This window comes from Ooceraea biroi, chromosome 11 (assembly GCF_003672135.1).
Source record: "Ooceraea biroi isolate clonal line C1 chromosome 11, Obir_v5.4, whole genome shotgun sequence".
Taxonomy (NCBI): Eukaryota; Metazoa; Arthropoda; class Insecta; order Hymenoptera; family Formicidae; genus Ooceraea; species Ooceraea biroi.
The window spans coordinates 7,502,329-7,522,987 of NC_039516.1; the positions used below are offsets into that span (position 1 = coordinate 7,502,329).

The window sequence follows — 20,659 nt, forward strand, 5'->3', positions numbered from 1 at the left end:
GTAACAGTTGTTCGAGAAACGATTGAATTTGAAATAATCGCATCGAAAGGTCTAGAAGTCGCTGTTGTGAACATGACGGGCGACAAACAGCTAACGCGAAAATATTTGGCTCTTTTAACTAGCCAATCACAGATCTACACCGCGTAATTTCAACGACCAGAATCCTTTGTCTGAGGATCGATCGAACGAGACACCCGTCATATTCAAAACAAGTCAACTCAGTCTTGAACTCTCAGCTTCCTCGATCAGACTGATCAATTGTTCGCTAGTATACCTCGTCGAGGTTCTTTGTTCAACGTTCAAAATCGCAGTTGTTACGCGGGTACTCTACGTCGCGTGACAAGTTGGAGTGCGTCAATTACATACTCATTTTACCATAATTCTCAATTTTGGTTTTTATAATCGCTTGTTGACCGCTAAAGATCCGCGCGTTCGCCTCATTGCTCGCGGCAAGATCTCCGAGTCGCGCCACGGTCCGGTTCACGTCTAGCAAGATTTCCGAATCGCGATCGATCGCAATGAGAGCTCGGTACAAGATCTCCGCATTAAACGGCTAGCGTGTCAGCACAGTGCCACTGGTCCTGTTGACCACTTGACTACACACAATAAAGTGCGAGACGTGTTGAATGAATCAATTACTGTTTCATTTTTTAACCTAATCCTCTTAATCCCATTCTTTCGCGAGTTGCAAATACTCGCGCCAACTCACGTGTCGCGTTCAAATCGTGAGCGGTCCCGGCTTTAGGGCGACTGGTCGCTGCAGCTCTCTGACCGTCGTTCGAACAATAATAGTCTTTCATTGAAAATTTCCAAAGTAAAAAATTGCTCCACATTAATAAAATTATTTAATATTTTAGAAATATCATATCTGCAAATGCCTTCTAATAAATCATTCATCGGATCAACGGATTAAATTTTCCAATATGTGAAAATTAAGGGATCTTATTAAACACGCATTCTTCCTTATTCCAAACGTAGAGTTTATGACACAATTAAAATAATCATTTCGTGTTCTAATATATTTTTGTTCTTCATTAACAAAATTTGGTGTATTCTTTTAGTGATTTTACAAACTCGACAATATATTATGGCTATTAAATCCTTTTGAAAAACCAGAATTGTGTTCAGGCCTAAATTGTCTCCAACAATAAACATTAAGCGAAATAATACTTTTTGCTCTTTATCAATTTTTATAATTATTCCATTAATACTGAGGTCAATTATTTCATCAACTATATGTGATAAGATTTTATTACCTAAGTTTTTATGATCTTGATAGTTATGAAGTTGCAAAAGTAGAATATCATCGAGGTTGCTACTATATTGAGGTGGTAGACCTATTAACTTAAATAAACTGCACCTAATTTACGAATCGATTTGCGCGATCTAGCGGATATTGATTTCAAAGTCATCAAAGTATAATGCTATTGGTATAACAAATTCATTTTCTTTTAATACTGCAGATTTCCACATTTCCCATGGTAAACTGAAGTTAGCAATGTGGTAGTATTTGACATTCATTCATATATTCTACAATACTAGCAAAAACATTAGGCAATTCCAAAAATTTTTTCAAAACAACTTTTATAAGAATTAGAGTAATTGTTTTAATTAGAATTAAGCATAGAATAAGTTTTAACTACATTTGTACACATATGTATTTCAGCGAGTTGTTATGTAATTTAGAGTTTAAGGAAATTATTGTAATCTTTAGTTTATTTAAATACTAAGACAATTTTTGATTCGGTTTAGCAGCGCCAAATATTTTGAAAAGAACACTTATTTGTATTAATAATATATTTCTATGTATTAAAATATTTATTCGTATAAAAAATATCTGCTTAATATTATTATGTCCTTTATTTTTTAATATCAAAGGCTAGTATTTATAGTCCATTCTTATTTCCAGACGATCTGAAGTAATGTCTTAAGATGCTAATACGACTGTGTATTGGTTTCAAATATCTTATATTGTACTTAAGATGGTCTTAAATCAGAATCAACACATGAATATCGGCCAAAGAGTAATAATAAAGTAATAGATTTCTGGTTTGCATAAATACCCATTGTAGTTGGCGCAATTTGTTCATATCATTAGTTTTGTAGAGTCCTTTTTGAAAGAACATCAGGCGCGTATACTTGGCGCTTTTTTGTACCTTTTTTAAAAGGTAATTGTGTTGTGATTTCACACATTTTGTAGTGTAAAGTATGTTATTCTTTTTTATAATATATGAGGAGATAAAAGCCATAGTCCTGTCAGTCAAGGTTTTAAAAGTATTAACTTACATGTTTCCTATTCTAAAAGAGGCGTGTTAACTTCGTGAAGTTCTTTTTATCTAATAGTTGAGCCTCCTTTCCGCGATGCTGATTGGTTCTCTCGCTTGGCTCGAATTCATGTGACTTGAACTTCGTGTTGCGAATGTCAGAATGTCATAGTGGCTGTAAGTGCGGTTATATTGACAATTTTACTTATTATTCTTAGGAACGTGAAAACGCAGCTGTTATTCTGTCAAAATTTGTATATTGATGAAAACACGATGAAATAAATATAACACCTTTAACGCCTTTTAGAATAGATTTGTGGTCGTCGTCATCGTCGTCGTCGTCGTCGTCGTCGTGGACGTGGTGTCAACGTCGTCGTCGTCGTCGTCGTAGACGTGGTGTAACGTCGTCGTCGACGTGGTGCAACGACGTCATTGTCGTCGTCGACGTGGTGTTGCAGCTTCAAGTGTTCAGAACATTTTCTATCCCTTTTCTTTGAAGCATCTGAAGCATCAACTGGACCGCAGCCCGCGTCGTACATGCTATCTCACATCTCTGGCGCACGCGAGAAAACCATATTAGCTGCTGCCATCTCGTTGAAAAGAACGAACTGTACAAACGACGATGACGACGATAATAATAATGATGACGACGTTTCTTAAGTGAAATTTGCCAATTTCAGACTTTGCATCGCCATATCTCTGCTCGTAGGCACGTTGAAGAAAAATAAAAATACTTTATTACATAATTCGACCCCAAGCTATCCATTGAGCCTACTCTAAACTTGATCCGTTCAGCGGTTATTGAGATCTAATAATCTGAGTGTCTGCGAAAGCGTCGCTTCGCGTAACAGTACACGGTCGGTCTCGCTGCGCACATACTTGGCGCGAGACACTACCGTATCTCTTGATATCAAAACTATTATTATGTCTTGGAAACCATAGATTTACATAAAGTTATATAACAATAAACTGCGCTTTCAGGACATCATTTTATATTACTTTTAATAAATGTTAAACGCGATTCCTTACGATTAGAATTATTAGCTTCTATTTCTTAAATGTATTTCTATAATGAGAAGCGATTTTGTACAATTGTAATATGATTTATACCAATTAAAGGAAACGTCCTTGAAACTGCCTATTTATATAAAGTCATATACTATAAAAAGGCATATTGTAGGACACCATGGTATTTTTGCCTTTGATAACTATTACACATAAGTTCTTAAACTTAGTATTATTAGTTTCTCTTTCTTAAACATATTCTTATTAATAGTAAGCGAATTTATACAATTGTAACGTAATTTATACAAACTAAATGAAAGGTCCTGGAAACTGCCCACCTATACATAATTAAAGTGGCCAAAAAAATAGGGCGTATAAAAAGAAAAAAACAGATACCACAGAGTTTATATTAATGCTCTGCATAATATAAAGTAATAAAATCAGGTTATATAAAAATGTCCCGAAAACTACCCCAGGACATACATATATAGTATATTGTCACGTCCGGGGAGGTGAGAACGTTGCTAACCTGGTTTCTGTGCTAACCTAGCCCTCGGTAATTAACATCAGATACTCTCTTTTGAGTTAGGGTCAATCTGCAATACACCGACTTTACCCGGGAATGGAGAGAGTTTGGATCAACTTACAATGATGAGGAGGATATCTTTCAGAATCGAACTATGAATGTATAATTGTTGATTAATAAAATATAGTCTATGACTCTATGATGCTAGTATTATTTATTACTATGTATTAAATCTAGGTAATAACGACAAAGGAAAATAATAAACATAACTGGTACTAACCAAATAATTAAATAGTGTAACTCAAGTAGTAACTAACCTTACGTTCGCCCTTCTAGTCCACGCTTAAAGCGGGTGAACGCTTTTGATTGCTTGAGTCAGTTCGTAAGTTTAACCAAATTAGGGAGGTGTAAATGAAATATTAACTATTAAATGATTATAACTTTATTCTCAGTAGATGGTTCCAATTCTTCTGGAATTTCGTGTGTTACAGTGGTGTTATTGGCATTGTCGATTAAGGTTACCCGAACAAATCTCTCTAATTGCATGAAGTATGAGTTTATTATTGGATCAGGTCGGGGATTCTGAATCAACTCTATTTCCTCAATAAATTCCATGTCAGATTCATCGCAAGTTAAATTGATAATTTCAGATTCCTCAGTAATAGGTTGAGGTAAAGATCGTGTTCCTGGATCCTCAGATTCAGTGGATGTATCGTCGCTTCCCGAAGGAGTATGTTGAGGAAAGTTACTGTTGGTAAGTGACGAAATTAAGGGCACCTCTTTGCCCTCAGTTGAGGTCGAAGGACCTGATTAATGTTTCGCTCCGAATGTGTTCAGTTTTATTAAGATTTTCCAAAAACCTTGCAAATTGTTCTCGGCGTAATCTTTGGAGGTATTCAATTCTTTCCTTTTTTCAGCGTCCAGCCCTATGGCGCCTTTCCTTTACCATCTACATAAAAACAAAATTTCTAATGTACTTAGAGCACTTTTGCTCCTTAAAGCGAGTAAACGCTTAAGTACCTACCCTTATTCCAAAATTGTTTTCCATAACCACGATAAGTTTTCTAGATATTTTCCCTCTTTGATTCTAAATATATTAGTAGAAAGATTACAAATAAATACTGACAATAACTAGTTCAGAAGTTATTAATAGCGTATATTTTAATATGTTCCTTGAATATTAATAATAATAATAATAATCTAAGGTTATTAATCAATAGTAGTAATATAAAACAATAATCCTGGAACAATCTGTAGCTCGGAAATGGATTAATGAAATGGATTACAGCGAATATTGCTGTGATTGTCTTGGTGAAAACAAAATATAAGTAGTATATGTATATAGGCGTACTAAAATATTTATTTCACACTTCAAAGTTCCAAATTTGGAACCTTATATTCTTCATTGTTGGATTAACGGTAAAATAAGTGGTATAAACTAATAAAATCGTATTGTAGACGGACAACTTCAAGTAGTATAAGTAAGTTAATAAAAGTTGTAATGCAAGCGGATTAAACGCCCAACAATATAAGGGTAAGTAGTACAAGTAAATAAGTAGTATGAATTAAATTAAAGGCATGCTACAAGCGAATTAAACGCTTGATATAATAACTTATAAGTAAAATAATAGTGATATGAGTCAATGACAAAGGTATATCACAGGCGGATAAACGCTGATTGGTATAGGTAGTAAAATGAATGAATAAGTAGTACAACTCAATGAAAGATTTATATCATAAGCGAAGTAAACGCTTAGTGGTATAATTATAGGTAATACTAATATTCTAAGGATAATTAAAAATTGTATCAAAAGCGGAATGGACGCTTAATAATATAACTAAAGGTGTATAGCCAATCGTATAGCTATAAGTAGTATAAGTATTAAAGGGTTGTATCATAAGCGAAATGGACGCTTAATAATATAACTGTAAGTAGTAATGGATCAACAACTAAAATAATAAGGAGTGAAATAATAAGGAATTATGCTGATAATACGAGCAAATTGATGCTAGTAGTATAGTCATAAATGGTATCGCCTAGTGGTAATATAGCTGGAAATAGTATAAATAAAATGAAACTAAAAGAAGTCGGACAATCAGCGGATAAACGCCAAGTAAAATAAGGAAAAGTAGTATAAATCTTTTAAAGAATATTTTAAGGATCATATAAATGAATAATTAATTAAGGTAAAGAAGGTACAAAAGTTACAAAATAAATGATGAATTAATAAGTAAACTGTTACTGAATGTAGATATAATATAATTGTGTTACAGAGAGATTGAATACAAATGTCGTATGAATATAAAATAAAGTCGTATGAGTTGGCAAACAACAATTAAGAATAGTGGGTATACAATAAGAATTCAAACTTGGTACAAATCTACTCACAAGTGTTCGCAGGAATCTGGACGCTCAGGCCAGGAAGCACTTAACAAGCAGCAGCGAGAAATAATTGTTAAACAAACTCCACTGATTCTAACTTAGGTTGATGCCTTAGTAGCGACTCAACGCTATAATGCAAATCAAGTAATAGCAAATTATAAATGACTGACAAGTAACTGAGTTAGGTTGACGCTTTATATGCGACGTAACGCTATAAAGCGAAGTGACTTCAAGAAGCAAATAATAAGTGACTGACAAGTGCTGAGTTAGGTAGACGCTTTATTAGCGACGTATTGCTATAAAGCGAAGTGACGAAAGTAATGATCAAATAATAAGTCAAGAGTCTTCCAAAAAGTAGTGACGCTCCCTTGCTGCTGCACCAAATCTTATACTAAAATTTTAGGGCTGAGTCCCTGTCGCTCGAGAAGGGGTTACAAAAAGTGGGGACCTTATAATTAAATGCAAAGTTACAATAGTAGGGAGACTACGCCTTGATCACTGATTGGTTCCCCGCTCTTAAAATTAGTAATGGTGGGATCGAGACCTTGAAAAATCTGGTGGGGACGATGAGCTCAGTGCTTTGGTTAGAAAAAATTATTTTTCTCCCAATGTTCAACATACAATTCTCAGTACGAATTTATCGCATGAGCTGTTGGGACTTATGGTCAACAGAAATTTCTCCGTACTAAATAATCGGAACATCCGGTATGACTTTCAGTCAACTAAAATTTAACGATTAAATTTATCGAAGAGACTGTTATGTCTTTTGATTAAGACAGTGGACACCGAATATTACTTTAATCTGGCGTCAGTAAATCGCCGCCTTAAGAATTAATATTTCATGGTTCGCGTCCCGTTAATTTTTTTTTTCTATTATTTTAATATTAAAAGTCTTTAATAAACCAATAAAAACAATATATCTAGTTTAAAACATAAATATTGCATGATTACTATTAAAAATATGAAGAAATATAAAGTATTAGTAACAGGAGCACATATCAAGTAAGGAAGTAAAGCCTCGAGTTTAATATATCCTGGTTCGCGCCCCGTTAATTAAATTTTTTTTTTCTTTTATTTTAATATTAAAAATCTTTAATAAACCTATAAAGACAATATATCTAATTTAAAATGCGAATATTGCATGATTAATATTAAGATATGAAAAAATATAAAGATAACCTTACATGGTAGTAGTACGAATCAACCAATAATGATACTAAATTATAAGTGATATTTTCTGTTAATGAAATAATCTTCAATTAACACCTTGTCCACTGTATTATTCAATCCTAACAAATGAAATATTAAAATTATTAGTTTAACCTAAATTTCCACAACCTTATGCATTAATTATTTATAAGGTCCCTTGTACCTCTGGATAATAATTTAATGCATTCAGTTAATTAATATTAGAGTAACCTTGTGTATTGTACTTTAACACACTATTGTAACGTTTCTTATTAATAATAATTATTCATATACCTTAACCTATTGATTAGTTGTTATATTAATGCTGGTCATTATTATATCTTCCATTAAATAAAATAATGAATTAATAATTCAATACAAGTAATATTAAAATAATTAATAGCATTGCAATTTAATGCATTATAATTGTTTCTTACTTCACAAATTAGCAACTTAATGTTACAAAGCGTATGAAGTCCCTTAACCGCTTTAAAGTGTTTGAAACATTACAAAGCGTACGAAATGTTGTAAACGCTATGTGGTCCATATAAAATAACTAAATGCCCAAGTTTACAATTTAACGTATTATTATAATGTTCTTTATTCTACGAGTAATAATCATTCATATATTTTAACTAATTAACTAAATGTTATATGAATATTAATGATGGTATATTTAAATAATTACTCTTATTAAATGAATAATGAACCATAATGCCACAGCGAGCTAATAACTAATAATGTAATAATCAAATGCCTATATTAAATGATCTATATGTTTTTCGCAATTGGTTTTTCGATATTTATAGTTAATTATTAATTAATTAATTGATTTTAACTTAATTTGTTTAAATCCATATAACCTTTAAACTACTGATAATTTATTAAAATCTTTTACACCAGACGTAATAAAAAATAATGTATATTTGTTTACTGAATAGTGACTTTTCGATTTTTGCAATATCTCGTGAAGTAATAATGTTAAAACGAAAATTTTTCCACAGGTACCATCAGACTGGCGAAAAATGGTGCTCACCGAAAGTTGTTGGTCATTTCTAAATTAATGAGTTTTTCATAAATTTGATGGTACCGTTGAGTTCCTCTTATTACCCACAATAACGCTATATAATTATAAAAAATTATTTTCCAACGGTTAAGATTTTCATCGCTTAGTTAACAAATAAAAATTTTGACTATTTTAAAATTCCAAATTCCTACGGTCCTTCGATATGGTCCATGGATTATTATTTTATGTTTCTTATTTATCTAACTTTATTCCTTCAATTATTATAAACAATAACCTATGGTTTTTTCATAACAAATGCACTCAAATGTTCTATGCATTTTTGTTATACTCGCAGATGACTATATAATCGTATAATTAAATATATCATAAATGTGATTGTTATTATAAAAGTTGTTTGTTTATAACAAAATTTTATTATATTCAAAAAATTTAAGTTGCTCCTATATTTAATTGATCTCCTTAATGTAACAGTGTACATAAAATATATTGTTATAAGGACGCCCTAAATTATTTATATGTATATAGTATGTCTAACAGCTAACGTTATGAAATATCCAAAAATTACTACAATTACAGTATTGAAACGTATTATAATGGCTTTTTAGTGGATTTTCGTTTTTATGCATGTTTTTATGGTTTTTTCATTCTTTTATATATATATAGGTATCTCTTCCCGTTCATAAAAGGCTACTACGTAACTTAGGTAATAACTATAATTCTAAATTTAGTATATTGTATTGGTTTTACTTGTTTATGTGTTTTTTGGATATTTCATTTTTCCTTCTTAACTATTGATTAGCAACATTAATAATGATTAATAAAATAAAATAATAATATGTTAGATATAATAGTTGGTACCTATCGAAGGTCGGTAATTGGTTAAGTAGTGAATATGCGTTTGCCGGTAACCTGTCTTATATGGTTATACATTGTCGGTAACAACTTATGATGTACTTTAGTTGACGATAAGTGTCAATGGTAAGTTATAATATTAACAATATGTTGGTAGTTTATACCGTAATTCTAGCGATTAATTCATAAATGTGTGGAATAAGCAAAAAAAAATTTTTAAGGTTATTGGACATCGCAGGATGTCACAATAGTGAAAAAATTAATGTAAAATACTTTGCGATAAATGTGAAGAAGTATATTTTAAAAGAATATACTTAAACTTGTATTTTCAATTTTCTAAAACAAAAGAAATCCATTATTTTCTTAATAAAATTGTATTTGCTACGGAATATTATGTATGGTAATATTATATAAATGTGAATAATTTTTTTAGGTACTGTGTGCTTTAAACTTTTACGGTCAAGGAAGTTATCAAAAAGGTGTTGGAGTGGACAGTAAATTGAGTATTGCTCAACCTACCGTTAGTATTATTCTTAAAGAAGTCACAACAGCAATTAATGAACGACTGCTTAGACGGTGGATACGCTTCCCAACAACTCCACAGGAGATACAAGAGATTGTGCAGAGGTATAAACAAACAATTTGAATTATCCTTCCTCTAAAACAGTATATTTAAAAAATAAATATGCATACATATTAGATATGGCTGAGTGTAACTAAAATCTGAACTAGTATCTCTTGAATATTAATGACTCTCGGAGTGTACGCCAACCAGAAGACACTGTGTACACGCGGCCTTGTGGGCGATGCTGCCTAACGATTAACGCGTTTATGGATGCGTATCGGAGTTAGGCACTTCATGTTCTCTCCTTGTCTGTGGCTGTCTTTCACTTTCTCTCTCTCTCTGGCATAAGTAGAAAAGAATATCATGAACAACATTTATATATTTATGTTGTTATTGATCTTCCGTAGAATACATTTCCATATCTTCGTTTGTATCTGCCACCTGTAACATTTTTCAACGAGAATAATATGAATAAATACCATATAATTGTTGCAGAAATTATAATAAAACTAGAATTCCCGGATTAGTGGGATTTGTTGACGGTACGAATGTGACCATAAAAATACCAGCAATAAACGAAGGACTATACGTAAATAGAAAAGGATATCATGCACAACATGTACAAATTGTAAGTAAAATTGTACTTTTCTATATGACTCATATTTATATTGCTAGTACTTCATGCATGCCCTCATAACATTAAATATTGCATACAGTGTCTCATCATGAACACGACACCTCTTGTTTGGTATATATTATTCACTATAACATTTTATAGTATATTCTGTACAATATAATAATTTAAGAATATAACATAATTTTATAATTCAAGGAAACAGTAATATGCAGATATTAGACTTTAATATCAATTGCCTTGTTTTATATTTTAATATGAATTGCCTTTTTTAGATATGCGATTCCAATTTGAACATATTAAACATTATAGCAAGATATCCAGGTTCCAGCCATAACTCCTTTGTATGGAGGACTTCTTATGTAAGACATCTTCTTCGAACACAGTACGAAACTGGAAATCACTGTTGGATCTTTGGTAATAGTTACTAATTATAATAAGTATACTATTTCGTCAAAGTGTGCTTTCGTTTAAAAATAATTAATTGAAATATCTGTTACATGTTATATTGTGACATTATTTATCAGTTCTATTTCCCAATTTAACAATTTAGCAAGAAAGCAAAATCTTCACTACATTAACGTGATAATAAGGATTAGTTCTTGTTGCATTATGTTGTATACTTTGTACTGTATTCATTAAATTTATGGAAAAAGTTAGCATTGTAATTTCAACATTTTAGGAGACTCTGGATATCCTTTGGAGCCATGGCTTTTAACACCCTTTCCGGAACCACAGCCCGATACAAGAGAGGCGTATTTCAATGAATGTCACAGTAGTACACGAAATGCAGTGGAACGCTGCATAGGAGTATTAAAAAAACGATTCCGATGCCTTCTTCGGTATCGTACTTTAGAATATACACCCCAGAAAGCAGGTGAAATCATTAATGCTTGTGCAACATTGCACAATATGTGTATGCTGGCTAATTTGCCTGATCCTCCGGATCTTGAAGCAGCTATTGCAGCATTAGAAAATGATATGGATAATATAGAGGTTGTACCAGTACCGGAGGGTCGAGCTTTATTCAATGAAGACCAACGTACACGCGATAGACTTGCTGCCCGAATATTATAAAATTTAATAAAAGAGGACAGTTTCTACTATGTTTTATGCATTAATATAAATATTAATATAAGTATTAATGAAAATAAAAATGAATTGAAATATTATGGCAAATGTTTTTTATTTTGTAATTATGCGAAGAAAATATATTTCAAGAATAATGGAATAATGAAATTCTGCTGCATATGTAACATGAAGAGTTATCTTCATTGTAACCATAATATTATTTATGACAAAAATGCCATACTTACGGAAGTTAGATTTGTAAAGTTCCTTATAGAAGTAGCAATATCAGATATTGCCTCGCTTATTTTATTTAGTACGGTTGTTTGGGCCTTCATTTCATGGAAAATTTGAACGTCAATATCTGAAAAAGAGAAGACATAATGAGAATTGATCATCATTGTTTAAATAGAAAAAGTTTTTTACATTTATCGTTTATATAACATTGACCACAATAATGTTACACTTCTTATAGTAGTTTAGAAATAGGCCCAAATAATGAGGCAATGTAGTTGTTATTCCGATAGCTGTATTTCGATAATTAGGTTTATTCCGAGACTAATTCAATATAGACAAATAGATTAACGGAGCGTTTTGAAGTCAAATAATATTATTTCTTAATGGGAGCACTTGGTATGCTGTAGATACAGTTACGCATTTATATGCATTTGTCTATTTACGCGATTATGTTCATATCTTTATCTTTCTTTTTTTACAAATATTATCATAATATATTATAATATTTGTAAAAAATATATATATAAGGCATGTAGTATATACATGTAGTATGTGTAATATATTTATAAGACATGTAGTTTTTCAAAAACGATCAAGTGCATTTTTTTATTCATAATTTCTGTTTACTCAGTTTCAATGCAGTATTCGAAACTGATATAAAAAGAAATGTAAAACTTTTAAAACATGGACTTGATTGTCTTTGAAAGTACATCCCTCATATATTTGTTACTTTTAATCTCTTACCACGGACTTCTATCATTTCTTCCTTTCTCAACCGTTTTGCTTTAAATTGGGAATTACGTGTCCCTTTTTGCATTATAATATCAGAAAGTGTGTCTTTGACATGAATAGATGAATGAGTAGATACAGATGTACTTAATGAAATTGGAGAAGATTGACGAGAAAGTATAGTGGTGTCTCTCTGAGCAAAAGAAGTAGATGGAGATATAGACGATACAGGCTGACAAGATGAAACATGCACGGAATCAGGAAGTTAAGTGTCATGATGATAAGATGGCTGAATAGGTAATTGTACATGAGCGGATGAGGATATTGATGAAACAGAATGAGAAGGCAAAGTATGTGAAGTGTTAGATAGTGTAGCAGTTGCATGGTGAGGTGAATGTACTCATTTGGTGGCTGTATACAATAAAGATATTAATAATAAAAATAGCATAATTCAAGATAGAAATAAAATTACAATAGACTATATATAAAAAAGTAATGTCATATGAAATGTCATAAAGAATCAACTGCTTACATAAACGCGAAATGCACGTGAAATTGATAGCTTATAATAGTACCAACCTCTGCAGGATCTATCACATTAGAGTGTCCAGTAACTGATTCCACGCCTATTAAAGAAATTAATCTTTCTTCTATTTCAAGAAGAGGAGCAGGACTAGGACCGCCTCCTCCAGTGCCTCGACAATAATTTCTATTTTTTGCTGCTTTTGCCTTTGTATTTGTGCGCCAATCTCTCCATGACTGCAATATGTAACATATTTATCTTATAAATCTACAAATAATTTTTTATAGGATAATTATGAGTTTTATTCTCGCTTATCACTCCTTTCGTTTCTATAATTAGAGAAAATAATAACGCGAACCACATGCAATACTGATATTATAATTATAATACACATTATATTATCACAACATACCTTTATCCACTTATCGATAGATTTAGTGCTTCCACTAACACAGCTATTTAACTTTGTTGCAAGCTGTTCCCATAAAAGAGCTACTTGTTTCTTTCCGTTTGGGCCTTGTATTCGATTTTGAGCTAGGTCTCGATGCTCTTCCATAAAATGCAACATAATAAGTCGCTGTTCCGTTGTGGTCTTCTTTCTTATCTGTTCATGAAAGAATGTAATAATATAATATAATAATATATATATTTTGCAAATACATAGTAATGTTAATTAACAATCATACATGTCATCTGCATTGTGAATATGATTATATAATGCGTATCGTTTTTATTCTATATAAACTGCCCCCAGGGAGGAATGACTCATTGATTGTCGATGGACAAGTCATTTCCCGCTGGATAGTAGCACATATGTGTACAAATACAAATAACAAATTACTTCGTTAAAAAAATATATAAAAGAATATGTAAAATAATACATCACATATCAAAATGAAGGTTATCTTTGTCACTGTGCTGTGTTATGCTCATTATAATTACATTATATCTTACTTTCCACTGTAATATGGACTGTTACTTTACATAAATCCAAAAGTTTAACATAAAAATGTTATGTTAAAAGTTTTAACATAACATTAATATACTTTATACTTACGCTGTCTCCCATTGTGCCGGTATATGCATTTCAAATCTAGATTCTTTTCTTGTACTCTGATTCGTTCAAACCGTCCAATTCGTCCGTTCCTCTCGTCTCATTTATTTTCATATAGTATCTAATGAAACGTGCGGAAAGCCAATTTCGTTCCGATTTCGACGAGATGTGTAATAGTTCTATGACACAAACGAAATCGGAATCGAAAACTCAGTTGTCGGAAACGCACGTTTCCGAACGGAATCGTTGAGACTTTCATAATAGGTGCCCAGTTCGACCACTTGGGGCATGTGATGATACTCCTCGCAACGAACTTATAAACACCTTCTCTACGCGTGGTGTGTCTCAATAACAAGAAATCTTTTCAAATTAGAAAATTGAGAAAAATAAAAACAAAAAAATAAAGAAACTCTAAAACGTCCATCTCCACGTGGTTAGAGTTGGGTAACGTTAAACATTAACGGCTAACGGACGAAACCTCTTGGCGTATCACATGGAAGTATGAACACTTTTTTCTCCGCTATTTCTCGTCACTTTACAGCTTTATCGAAAATATATTGGCAGAACTAGAGCATATTTCCGACGTAATTTTTTCCGTAGAATAAGATTTTGGCATAAAAGTTTAGAAAAAATACAATTTTGCAGTAAATTGTTTAAACAATTTTATTTAAACAAACTGATTTTGCAAATCTAACTTGATATTCGTAATCAGCAATGTCAAAACATCTAAAATAGTATGAATTATACCGAATTGAAGTTCCAGAAGCGAGTAATAACAGAAAAACTGATTATTTTTGAAATATTTTGGCGGCCATCTTGGATCTGCCATCTTTGAAGTTACAAATTACGTTGAAACATGATCTACGGTAATGAGCTCAACAATTGGTAACGTTTCAAGTGTCAGAAACCTCGATATTTCGAACTTTATTAGATTATTTACAATAAATCAGTATTTTTCGAACATTTCCTCATATAAACGTCATTTTAGGACAATCACGCGATTTTTCGAAAAACAAAAAAAATTCGTCGTTAAAGTTCAACTATTTTATGCACCGATAGTTGAAGTTAGAAGTGGATTTCAACCCTTTTTCTGTACAAGAAAAAACATTTAGAAAAAAAGTCTTCAATTTTTTGGTGTTTTTTTACTTTTAATACGCCATATTTTGTTTCTGAGGCACGGAGGCTCAATTTTGACCTCGGAATTCGAAAGAGCACACCCAAAAATAGTAAGAATCATTGTTTTGGTAAAAATATGCTTCGTGATTCTTTCCGAGAATGAGACTGGAAAATGAGCAAAGAATTCGAACTTGTTGGGCGTTAATGGGTTAATTTGATCCTTGGAATCTCGATAAATTTATGGACATTTCCTAAAAGAAAAGAAAAAAATTAGAATACACATAATTACATTTCTTAATATATACCTACGTGTATATTCGTTGTTGGATTTTATTGGTATTGTAATTGTTATAACGAATCGTAACAGATCAGAAGTTGTGATACGATGCGTCGGAATAACAGCCAAATTTTCTTTTGTAACAAACCTTTCGATTGTCTAGACTTGTTTCAAAGATGATTGTTGTATGAGAAATAATTCGATACGAATAATGAAATTAATAAGTTATTATTGTATATCGGAACAGGTTGAACAATTTATGTTTAAGAATGTTTCGTCCAATATCTTTCGTTTAGGAACTGAAAAATGAGAAGCGAGTTTTGTGATTATCATTATTATATCGTATATCGTATATATCGTTTTTCGGACATCCGGTTAGTGTTACATGTCAGGTGTCGAATAAATGTGAATTATGACAAATAAAAATTTCGTTTTACTATAAATCATAAAGAAATTGTTAGGAATATATGTATTGATCGTTGGTTGTACCTCATTTTTTCTCAGGTTTGTAATACGTGAAAAAGTTGTTGATAAACAAATTGCTTATGTAATGAAAAATAATTGCATGATATAATGAAATAGTTAATTGTATGATGTAATGCCTACTGAACCGAATGCGTGAATTTCTTATGGGGCATTTGTTATAATTTTTATTATGATTAATGTACCATGTTGTTAAATTAGTTAAAAGTTTTTCGGTTCGGAAATTATCGACACCTTTCTTCAAACAGCCTTGTTAGGCTTTTGGATCATGTCTATGTACAAAGATATTGCCAAATTGCAAGAGTCTCTAATTTTTAAACAAATGTTCAGCTTTTCTACAAATAAGCTTTTTTTTGATAGTAATTATGCATTATAGGGGAGTCAGCTCCGATGACCTTGACCTTAACATATATTATACAGGTGATCCTCTTGAGTGACCTTCAAAAGGTTTTAGCCGGCGCTCGTTGTTTATTAAAAAGTTATTAACAAAAGAAGTTTAATAGTTTTGCATGTGTTTTCAGCAAGCGAGGTTCTACGCAAAGCAAGATTCTATATTGTAACTTCCACGCAGTACTTTTGGTCACTCCAAAGTTTTGTTATTTATTTTATGTGAATATCGCTCCCACGAAGCGGGATGAAGACGAGCACTCAACTGTCGCCTAACATTAACGAGCGTATGTGTCCGAGGCTTTATTCATTAAACAAATGATTTAATTTATACATACATATAATTTATTAAACAGCGAGGGTACTGTTGACAACATATGTCAAGGTCAAGGTCATCGGAGCTGACTTCCCTATAATGCATAATTACCTTTTCGATTATTATTAGTTAAGTTTTCATAAGGATTTATATGATTTCATAATGTAATTTAGAATTTAATTGAATTAATGTAATTGATGATTGATTAGAAATGAATAATTGTTTTGTACATGTTTGATTTGTTTCATCCTTGAATAATCCTCTCCCTCTCATATTTATTACAGTTTTCTATGTTTATTACTTTTTTGTTAAATGCACAGAGTTTCTTAATCATATACGATACTAAACGTCATTAATTAGTTACACGTATGTCAATAATGTATGCATGTTACATTTGTTTTTTCCAGGAATAAACCTCCGTCTCATATTAATTAACGTTTTTTATGTATATTAAAGTTTTTGGTTTAATGCATACAGTTTGTTAATTATATATGAGAGTAAACCTAATGACTAATTATATACACTATATACATAATGTTTTGATGACGATTCACTTGTTTCCTTGAAGGATATTTTTTCTTTTTATATTTATTATAGTGTTTTGTTTGATACATACATTTCGTTGATTATATGCGAGACTAAACATCCAGAATAGATGTTTAATTTAATGTTATCGAGGTCTACAATTGTTTCCCGCACGAAAGAGCATTGATAATAGCTCTCCTCAGCTCTGATGTCAGAAACTAAATATACGGATTACGTTTCAGTTTTAGTCAGTGTATATCATCAGTGTATAAACTTTATATAGCAGTCTGTTATATAAATATCATTTTTGATGATGTAATCTATAGAGATAGAATCCATCGAGATACTTGCGGCTGCACATTTGCACATATCGAATGTTTATTACTTTGTAAAGATTATGGATACGCTAGCAGGAGCGTAGTACTCGACGTTACCACCAGATGGCTACACGGCGTACGGCGTACTCGTACGTAACATCTGCTACTGCACATATATAGGCAGCGAGCGGAGACCGCTCACCGTCCCTTCGAGGATATGTGCATAGGTTCACGTTTATAAAGTTCAATAGCATGATCTTTGGTTAATGTCTCATCCGTATCCCCGAGATATTGATTGTAAACTTTATATTTATCACATTGTTTCTTTAGGTTCATACATTTCTCGATTTTACATTTCTCACATTGTCTCGTTCAGTGTTGTCAGCCGGGCCGCGGTTTTCGGTCATGCGCAGTACAAATCACGTCAGTGACGTATCTAAAGGAGTAAAAAAGATATGTCGGTATTCGCCCTACTAAATGCTCCAAGATATTTAAATATATAAAACACACACACATATACATATATAAATAATGTGAGCACACATGTTTATCTCATACATAAAATGTTACTAAAAATAGTATTTAATAAACATAGCAAAAAAGTTGAAAGAGGCAGGAAAACAAGATAATTTGTAAAATAAAATACATTTTTTTAAAAGAACAAAATAGATGGTTTATTTGGTAGATCATGAAATATCAACATTTGTTGCATGGGTAAGGGAAACTGCCAAAAACTTTACCAGTATTCTTAACATAAAAATAAACATAAAAATTATACATATTGTACTTACATAAAAAGCATTAATATTAATAAATACTTAAAATTAGACAAATCTTAAATTACTATGTATAATAATTGTACACTAATAAACTAAAAATAAACCAATAGTTTTAAATAACATAAATTCCTTTTGAATACAATATTGCACATATTTTCTTTGGTTAAAAACTGAAATTAAACATTACAATACAAAATTAATATCACAATTATTACACTTATCACAATTATTTATCATAATATAATACTAAAATCACATTTATTGCGCACTTAATAAATATAATTTTTTAATTTAATTTAATTTAATATAAATATAATTATTGCACGTTTGAAATAAAATATGATGCTTCCTGAAAAATAAATACTACATTAATAATAATTTAGACTAGAATATAGAAAAACAAAGATGGAAGACTGCGTTTGTACAAAATAATAAAAAATAAATTCAATAATTACGAATGCAACAAATATTAAGTAAACAGAATAAAAAATAAATAATATATTAAGAACTATGAGATGTGCTTTGCTCCTCATATAAATTTTGCGGTTCGTGCAGTTCGAGATGCCTTGAATCTACTTTAAAGTTAATGCAATTAATACCTTTAGTTTGAAAACTAGATCTTGCAATACAAATCGCGGAAATATTATCGTTAGATAATCTATTTCTCTTTTTACATTTTACATCTGTAACTATTGAAAAAATTCTTTCGGCTTCGGCATTCGAATGTGGAAAAGAAAGAACTATTTGAACAAACGATTATAAATGTTTTAATTGTTTCTCACCATCGCAATTTTTATATTCAACTATATTTTTCCACATTTCGTCAATTTCTAATGAAGCTAATTGCTTTTTTTGTTCATTATTAAAAAGAGATGGCAGAATTCTCCATTCAAAAGCTAACTGTGTTATGTCATTATAATTTAGTCGCGTGGCAATATAAGATAAATCTTTAATTCGCGTTCTGCTGTCACGTCCGGGGAAGTGAGAATGTAGACGATCAGGTACCTGTCCCAAATCTATTCATCAGGTGATTTGATTTCAGGTGCTCTCTTTTGATTATGGGTCAATCTGCATACACCGACTTTACCCGGGAATGGAGAGAGCTTGCGATTAACTCTTACGGTGATGAAATTGTGATTGTCAAAAGGAAAATATTGTAATCAATATTGATTGTAACTTGGTATCTCCCTATTATTTAATAAATGAAAAATGATTTTAAATTATTATCTCTTTTAATTCTTCAACAAAATTATGGTATGAGAATAGGAAAATATTGAAAAGAAAATCACAGCGTAATGTCGTTGTGTAGTGTATGACAGTAGTACAATATGAAAATAAGGGCGTCACTTCGCTCTTACTAATGGAAAAATGAAAAGGATGAGCAATAATAATGCTCATATGCAAAGGATTGAATAAAATAAAATATCTCAAAAGAAAAGAAGGCAGGTTACTATGCCTTTCTTTATAATAAGTGAAATGTAACACAAGGTAAGGAGTCGAGCACTTTTATGCTCATACACGGTGATGGAGTTGAAGAATAAAATAGTGATTTAAAACAAACTAATATTGATTCTAATTTGTTATTAATTATTATTCATAATTTCGTAATGCTTTATTTGTTAATTAAATAAAATATACCTCCTGTGACTAAATTGAATATATCAGGTAGAATGTATAATGAATTGGTCAGACGTAGTATACATAAGGAATTGGTCAGACGAATGAATCTATGTTCATGCTTAACAATACAATAAACGGAAATTACGTAATTTATTAAACTTAAATCTTGTTAGTGATATACTGTAACCATAATTAAAGTTATTAATTCACCATGCACTGCTTTATGGTAAGTCAGCAATCTCTTAATATTGTCACTAGCGTAATTGTCACTAGCGTAAGTCGTACTATTGTCACTAGGGTAAGTCGAACTTTTTACCATGCTCACTTGATTTAAGTACACAAATGTAATAAACTTGTAATGCAAATGTTAAATTAATGGTTACAATCGAATTATCCTTCAAATAATGGTATGATTTGATTTTAATTCACTTAAATATTAAATGCGACTTAATTGTGTAATGAGGCATATATGTTCTTATACCGAACTAAAGCATGAGAAAATGGCGGCTATACACGCCGTGGTATATGACAGGTATGGAAGCGAATGTTCGCCCTTGAATGTTTTCAACGGATAAATCACAGCGAATGAAGTCGCTGTTAATGGTATTCAAAGGGAAAAAGCGAATTAACGCTTTTAATATAATTGAATTAAATGGGTATGCCTCGCACAAATAAATTCAAATAATTAATGCATTCATGTACTATATATTCAATATAGGATGACGCTTCGCTGCGAATTTACGCTGGCGAGCGATTCTGAACGAAAGTTAAAGTTGAAATATGA

At 31.3% G+C, this 20,659-nt stretch overlaps 2 protein-coding genes across 2 annotated transcripts; one reads left to right on the top strand and one right to left on the bottom strand.

Annotated features, from left to right (window-relative positions):
* Positions 1 to 5,822: 5,822 nt before the first annotated feature.
* On the top strand, positions 5,823 to 11,742 carry LOC105286918 (putative nuclease HARBI1). Its single transcript, XM_026973820.1, has 5 exons — positions 5,823 to 5,909; positions 9,679 to 9,872; positions 10,306 to 10,438; positions 10,720 to 10,861; positions 11,127 to 11,742. Exons 1-5 carry the CDS (start codon positions 5,823 to 5,825, stop codon positions 11,519 to 11,521), a joined length of 951 nt encoding a protein of 316 aa, XP_026829621.1. The 3' UTR covers positions 11,522 to 11,742.
* On the bottom strand, positions 9,903 to 16,266 carry LOC105286917. Its single transcript, XM_026973781.1, has 5 exons — positions 14,059 to 16,266; positions 13,414 to 13,605; positions 13,058 to 13,237; positions 11,761 to 11,876; positions 9,903 to 10,251 (listed from the first exon to the last, which is right to left on the bottom strand). The coding sequence occupies exons 1-4, from the start codon at positions 14,068 to 14,070 to the stop codon at positions 11,847 to 11,849; spliced, it is 414 nt and encodes a 137-aa protein (XP_026829582.1). The 5' UTR covers positions 14,071 to 16,266; the 3' UTR covers positions 9,903 to 10,251; positions 11,761 to 11,846.
* Positions 16,267 to 20,659: the final 4,393 nt, after the last annotated feature.